This window comes from Elephantulus edwardii, unplaced genomic scaffold (genome assembly GCF_000299155.1).
Source record: "Elephantulus edwardii isolate Elephantulus edwardi_28Jun2011 unplaced genomic scaffold, EleEdw1.0 scaffold00068, whole genome shotgun sequence".
NCBI classification, from domain to species: Eukaryota; Metazoa; Chordata; class Mammalia; order Macroscelidea; family Macroscelididae; genus Elephantulus; species Elephantulus edwardii.
The window spans coordinates 8959299-8967242 of record NW_006399818.1 but is presented as its reverse complement, the minus strand read 5'-3'; the positions used below and the strand labels follow the sequence as shown (position 1 = coordinate 8967242).

General features: G+C 39.2%; 1 protein-coding gene across 1 annotated transcript in view; it reads right to left on the bottom strand.

Annotated features, from left to right (window-relative positions):
• Positions 1–7944, bottom strand: part of SLC17A8 (solute carrier family 17 (vesicular glutamate transporter), member 8) — a 76896-nt gene that overhangs the window by 29805 nt on the left and 39147 nt on the right. The window contains exons 4-5 of the mRNA XM_006888519.1: positions 6018–6132; positions 4389–4476 (exon numbers count right to left, since the gene is read on the bottom strand). Of these exons, the coding sequence (XP_006888581.1) occupies positions 4389–4476; positions 6018–6132 (203 nt within the window). The remainder of the gene's footprint in view (positions 1–4388; positions 4477–6017; positions 6133–7944) is intronic.

The following is a 7944-nucleotide window of genomic DNA, read 5'->3' as shown; positions in this document are numbered from 1 at the left end:
CCTCCTCAGTTTCAGCAAGCAGGGTTGTGTCATCTGCATAACGCAGATTATTGATAAATCCTAGGGTTACTCAATTTGCCAAGTGTATAGCCAAGAAAGCCCTATGGAGCAGTTCTACTGTGTAATACATGTGGTCACCATGAGTTGCTATCTACAAGAGGGCAATGGGTTAGAATGTGACATCAGGATTTGAGGAATACTCATCAACAAGCTTCATTAGGCAGATGCTACAACCTGGCTTGCTGAAAATGAGGAGGACTTGATGTATTTGTTGCAGTAGGTTAAACACCGTAGCCTTCTATATGGATTGCATCTCAACATCAAGGAAACAAAAATCCTTGCAACATCATGATGGACAGAGAAAGGATGGGGACTGTCAATGATTTCGTCTTACTAGAATCCACAGTCAGTACACTTGATACCAGCAGTTAGGAGAGCAGGAGATGCATGGGACTGGGAAAGTCTGCAGGCAGGGCCTTCTCCAAATTATTGAGGATCAATCATGTCAGTTTGAGGACTATGGTGTGCCTGATTCGAGCCATAGTCATTTTAGTCACTTGCTAAGCATTTGAAAGCTAAAAAATGATGATGACAAAAGAAGAACAGATGCCTTTGAACTGTGGTGTCAGAAAAGAGTACTGAAAAGAACAAAAAGGTATGTCTTGCAGAAGGTGCCTCCAGAGTGTTCCTTGGAGGCGAGGTGGCAATGCTTCATCTCACACACTCTGGACACGTTGCTAGAAGCAGTTGTTCCTTAGAGAGAGGCAACAAGATTGGGAAGGTGGAGGGACAGTAAAGAGAGGAGGACCCTCTGCCAGGCAGGTTGATACGGTTACAGGAGTAAGGGGCTTGACTGTGTCAGAAGTTGTAAGGTTGACATAGGATAGAACAGGATGAAGATTAGTTGTTCATAGGGTGACTATGAGTCCCAATGGCCCCTAACAACAACAATGGCTATTATCCATTTTACTTACATGTTCAAAGGCACCAAACTCCTTGTTCCTTCTTGCTCACCTCTTAATATAGATGAGGCACTCAAATATTCTTTTTTCTAATATTCTTTAAATGGGGAAGAGTAAGAGAGAGGTCTCAATTTTGTCATCATCGTTGTTATTGTTGTTAAGTGCCATCGAGTTGTAGACAATTCACAGTGACCCTAAGTATATTAACTATATGAATTTATATCTTTTTTTTTTCTCCTTCCCAATTCTCAGATTCCTCAGCTGAAAATTAAAGGATCATGACTAGGTATATTCTAAAGTCTCTTCTAACTCTATTTTTTTTTTCCATTTAAGAATTACTTTGCTTTCTCTGGATTCCCTTCTGATGATGTTTCACTTAGCTGCTCGTTGAAATCAAGGCCACACCTTAGCTGGGAAGTGTAATAATGTATGTAACCTTGGTCAGGTTAACTTTTCTTGAAAGTCCAACCATTCCATAGACCAGCCCTTTTAAAGCTATAAAGTAACACTTAAGAAAGGGGTGTGATGATGAGTCAATCTTATTTTGCTGGCAAATCAAAATGAAAGACCTTCAAATAAGTCATCCAAAGAAAATAAAGCCAAGGATATAATGTGAACTACCAGGTCAGCTGGGGCAGCGAATTACACTTCTGTATCCTCGGTGTAAGGCCAGGAGTGGAGGTTGTGATGATCCTGAACTACAAATAAGAGGGCAAAGATGGTTTCTAAGCAGAAGAGAAGATTAAGGTATCTCAGCTATGGGTGCAGTTCCACACTAGGTGTAAGATAGCTGTATCAACACATGTTTCACTTCAAGTATCTAAGAAAGCTTCATTTCTTTGTTGATGAGAAAGAAAGAAAGAAAGAAAGAAAGAAAGAAAGAAAGAAAGAAAGAAAGAAAGCAAGCTAGCTTTATTTAGCTCCTTAACGGTGATACCCAATTTGGCTTCCCTTACGAAAGAAGTAGAAAATAGAATTTAGACTGACTTAAGAAATCAGAGATCCAAGCAGCTATCTTATCTCTTCTCAGACCACATTATGATATGAATTTTTTACTCTTTGCATATATATATATTTACACCTGTATTAAAGATGGTAGTAACTGATGTTTTTATGTTACTGATTGGCATCTTCCTGTTGCTGACCAGTAGCCTTTCTCGATAGTTCCTACAGAAAACTGGTAATTCCTAAAGAGGGACCAGTCCCAAGGCTTAGAATGAGACAAACTTTGCAAGATGAAACTTAGAGAGCAAGGAATGAAAGCTGTGTCATTATTTAGAACGAAAATCCAAAGCCATCGTGTAGATTCCGACCCACCATGACTCTGTGAGGCCTGAGTTGAACTGTTCATTAGGGTTTCCAAAGTTGCCATTTTTACAGATGATTCTGTGAACAATAGATTGGACCCGACCCTATCCTGTGCCATCCTCACAATCTCTGACATACACAAGTCTATTGTCATAGTCTCCATGTCAACCCACCTATTTGAGGGTCTTCCTTTCCTTTGCCTCCACCTTCCCAAGCATGATTTCCTTCTCCAAGGAATAAACTCTCTTAGCAACATGTCCAAAGTACATGGGGTGAAGCTTCGTCATCGCGTCATCATCTTTGCCTCCAAAGAGCACTCTGGCTGCACCTCCTCCAAGACATATCTGTTTGTTCTTTCCAAAGTACATGGGATATTTGATACTCTTCTCCAACACCACACATTTCAGAGGCATCAATTCTTCAGTCCTTTTTATTCACTCTTCAGCTCTCAACAGCATAGCAAGTGATCAAAAAGATCGTGGCCTGAATAAGGCATACCTTAGTCCTCAACCTAACATCACTGCCGTTTAATAATTTGGAGAGGTGTCTGACTGCAGACTTTCTCAGTGAAGTACATGAAAATGTCTGTCCACTTAGAAACTTGCACTATATGTTCACATGAGCACTATTCAAAATAGCTAAAATGTGGAAATAATCCAAATATCATGGATGAATGAACAAAATGTGGTGTATTAATAGAATGCAATAATATTCAGCCATAAAAAAGAACAAAGTACAAATACATGCTACAACATGGAAAAATATTGGTAACATGCTAAGTGAAAGCTTTTTCATTCATTGCCATCAAGTTAGAACCAATTGATAGCTGGCCCTCCAGTGTATTTCAGAGGCCGTAAATCACATCGGCAGATTCCTCATCTTCCTCCCTCAGAGCCACTAGGGGATTCAAACTTCCAGAGAGGCGCCGTCTTTGGGTTAACAACGCAACTCCCTACAGACTATGCTACCAAAACTTCCTTAAGTGAGATTGCATATGTTGTTTTGTTCCTGTGTGTGAAATATCCAGAATGAACAAAGCCACAATGACAAAGGTAATCAATGGCTGGAGGGCAGAAGATAGAGGGAGTGACAACTCAATGGGATGATTTAACAGTTTTGAAACTATGCTGTGGAAAACAATGTATATGGAATTTGAAGTAAACAAGAGTTTTTCTTGTTTTTTTATTATTATTAATTTTAATGAACATTTACAGAGACTTTGGATTTCCATTCATTCATTGTTGCACTTTTCTCCCTGCCCACCTCTCCCCCTCCCCAGTTCAGTCTTCTCTTTGAAAAGAAAAATATTTTATTGTTATACAATCCCTCCCCCCAAGTCCACTCCACTATGCAGCCTTCCTTCTGGATTCCTGTCATGACAATAACACCTAATTTTTAAAAAGTTTTTTAAAAAATGTTTTGAAATTAGAAATGGTGGTTTCAGAACCTAATGAATCCTCTAAACGCCACTGAATTACTCACTTTAAAATGGTGAAATGTGTGCCAGGTGAGTGAAGGCTGCTGTAAGTAAGAACTGACTTCATGGCAGTAGGTATTGGAGAGTGAATTTCAACTCAATTTTTTTTTTTATAAAAAGAAGAGCAGATTTGACAATCTCATGTGTGTTGCTTTTGACCTCAGCAGACAGCATGTGTTGACTAATCCAACAAGCACTTCCAACTCCTGCCTTATCTCTCCATTAAACATGTGCCTTTCCAGGCTCCCTTGCAGCTGGCTAGTAAAGCAAGGAAAGCAACGAAAGTGGAAGCCTGTCATGGGGCTTTTAGAAAGTCTTTTCTTATAAAAAAGCCAAGTGTGGTTGGGCTCGCCTCCCCATTTCTTATCTTAAATGTGGGCTTGATGCCTGGGGCTGTGACAGCCATTCTGTGAACATTAGAAATAAGTATGAGAATAAAAGTCTTTCCCTCTGCGGATAGAAGAGTAAAAAGTAGAATGTGCATAGGTTATTGACAAATTAAGGAGCAGAAACAACACTAGGTGTCACTCATCTTTGAACTTCTGTTATGTGAGAAAAGTAGTTAAGGCTCTTTATCTTTTCTGTTGCATGAAGCCTGAAACATTCCTAAATGAAAAGTGCTACTATTCTAACATACTCACCACAAAATGAGGTTGTAGCCAGTCTGCTTCTCTCCAAAGGTGGTGCCCACTTACTCCACATGCCATGGCAGGCTGGGTAGGTCACACCCTGGCAAAGGGGTTAAAAGTACATTATTTGATATCATTCTGGTTTCTGCTTATGTTTACAAAGTGAATCCTGCTTCTTCCACAGGGGGGCTATATTAGAGATGCCCAATTTACAGATGTCAACAGCATGATTCTTTGACTCATGATTCAGTTACTTTGACTCACAGATAAAATCCTAATTAGTTCAAGCGTAAGCATGGTGGAGAGCAGTAAGAGATGTATTTATCTTTAGTTACTATAGAATTAGTGTTGGAAGAGACTACCACAATCAGCTGGTCTACCTCCTGTTTTATATAATACAGAACTTGAGCCCCACAGCCACTAAGTGACTAGATTTTAGCCTTTATGGCTGACAATATTGTGTTTTCCCACCACATCAGTATTTCCCAGGATGTGGTGTACACTTTTAAGACTATAATTGAGTCCAAGGGAACTCTAGTGGCCTAGTGGTAAGAAGTTGTGCTGACAACCCAACGGCAAGCAGTTCAAACCCACCAGCTGCTCCATTGGAGAAAGATGGGCAATCTTTTCTCATCTGAAAATCTACTATAAGTCAGCTATGAGTTGATTCCAACTCAATGACATAAAGTAACAAGCAACAACATAGTTGCATCTAAAGTGATATAATAGCCTATATTACATATAATAATAACAGTAATTGCTATATATATATTCTAATATGTTTTACAGAAAGCATATTGCATACAACAAGCACATCACACTCATAATTTCAAAGACATTGCTTAGGGTAAGAATAGAGAATTGATCTAAGAAAAAATAATAGGTGAATAATATTACAAGTTGTATAAGATATAAGTCATGATGGCAAGAGATAAATGATTGAAGTTTGAGAAGCATTACATTAGGGGTTAATAAACTAGAACTGATAATCTAAATTCAGCCTGCTATCTATTTTTATAGCCCATAAACTGAAAATATGCCCTGAATATTAATGACAAGGAAAAAATATCCAAAAGACACTAATATTCCATGCCATGCAAAGATTACATGAAACGTAAATCTCAGTTTTATTGGAAGATTGCCATGTCTATTTGTTAACATATTGCTGCAACAGAGACCACACAGCCTTCAAAGTTCAAGATATTTACCATCTGGCGTTACAGCATCCTCCTTCACCTAGTTAGATTTATTCTTCAGACTATATCCATGGAAATGAACAGGCTTAGTAATGGATCCATTTTAATTATTTTAATGGCAAGAGCTCTTGCTATATGAACTGTGTTGAGCCTCAGTTTCATCATCAATCAAAATAAAGAGGGTTGCATTCAATTACCCTTAAGATCCTAGCTGGCTCTGAAAGTCTATGCTTGTATGAAATGGCCTTTTATTACATATAATACTGGAATCACACAAGGCATTTTTATTAAAATGCTTAAAATTGCAGTCATAACTAGAGAGCTGGGATATCAGAGCAAGTTGGAAGACAGGAAAACTGAGTAAAGGCAGTTTTCTTCCGGAAATGAATTTTCTAAAGAAGCACGTTGTCTACAGTAGTATTGAAAGAAGTAAAGAGTCTCCTACCTCCACGAGACCTTGTAAGATTCTGACACACATGACACAGCCGTAATGCACTCTGGCAGCAGAAGGAATGAACATGTTCAAAGTCGATGTGAGAAAAATGGCCGCACCAAAGACCCTGAGGGACCAAAACACAGTGTTAGCGCACTGGCCTGCTGGTGGCTGGAGCACTTCAGTTAGACATCGGAGGGGACATGGCACTCAAGGAAGATTGCTGTGGAAACTAACTCAGAGAAATGCTGTATTAGGGTCTGGTGTACCCCACTAGGTTCCAGGGCTACTTTGCTTCCTGAGCTCAATCTCTGGACTGACTATAACTTTGTCTTCAGCAGTACCGGGATTTTTGCCCCGATGATGTCCTGGAAAGTTTGAGAATAACTAGAGAGAAGCTATCTTGCCTGATGTCACCAAACATAGGTGGTCCGCCCGAATTGCATGATCTGACATTTACATGATGACTTCTGTATGTTTGAGGTTGTTCCTTCTGCTTCCTCACATTCCAGATTGTTGTCATACATGTAATACCTGCCTAATAATACATTCATTTCAGGCAGTTCTTCCTTCATCTGTTTCAATGCAGTGTTTAGTATCTATCCGCTCTTTTCTTATTCTTCCCTCATTTCTCTATATCTGTCCTATTTTATAAGAATGGTGTTATGCCATATTTGTCCTTTGTGACTGAGATACTTCACTCAGTTGTAATGTCCTCCAGTTCACTTTATGAGTTATTGTTTTTGCGATGCTGCATAATATTCAATTGTATGAATGTACCATAGGTTTTCTATGCATTTATTTGCTGATGGACACTTTGATTGCTTCCATCTCCTTGCTATTATGAATAACAAAGCAATAAACATGGATGTGCATACCTCTCTTTGAGTCATGACTCTGGTTTCTTTATATTCCCAGTAGTGGAATTTCCGGGTCAAATGGTATTTCTATTTCCAGCTATTTAAGAAAGTTCCAGACCACCTTCCACAGTGGTTATACCATTTTACATTCCCACCAACAGTGAATAAGAGTTCCAATCTCTCCACAATCTTGTTGCTGGGTACTTTATTTTTAATGCACGTTACAAAATCCATAAGTATATTATAATGATAAATACAATTAGAAGGTACCTGGAGATGTTTGTTGTTGTTAGATAGCATTGACTCAAGTATGACTCATAGTGACCCTATGAACAACAGATCTGAACCCTGTCCTGTCTTGTGCCGTCCTCACCACCTCTGACACACTCAAGCCCCTTGCTACAAACACTGTATCAATCCATCTTGTTGAGGATCTTCCTCTCTGTTGCTGTTTCTCTTCCTTACTAAGCATGATGTCCCTCTCTAAGGAATAGCCTCTCCTTACAGCATGCCCAAAGCATGTGAGCTGAAGCTTTGTCATCTTTGCCTCAAGGAACAGTCTGGATGCACCTTCTCCAAGATATAGCTGTTTGTTCTTTTGACAGTCCATGGGCTATTCAGTGCTCTTCTCCAACACCACAGATCAAAGGCATCAATTCTCTGACATCCTTATTCATTGTCCAGCTCTCATATGCATAGCACATGATTGAAGACTGTGGCCTGAAACAGGCACACCTTAATCTTCAAACTGATGTCATTGCTCTTCAGTAATTTGGAGAGATCCTTGACAGTGGACTTTCCAAATGCAACACCTCTCCTAATCTCCTCACTGTTAGTACCAAGAGTGTTGGTTTTGGATCCAATAGAATAAAGTCATTGTCAAGTTCAATCTTTTTTCCATCTATCATGATGTTGTTTGTGAGTTGAATGGTGAAGATTTTTGTACCAGAAAATTAATATACTAAACATTTCAAATCTATATCCAGTCTCACTTCTATCATTAAGCCCATATTTTCCAACTACTATTCCTTCTTCACTGTTCCCAACTTTTGCATCCCAGTCACCAACTATCAAATGGC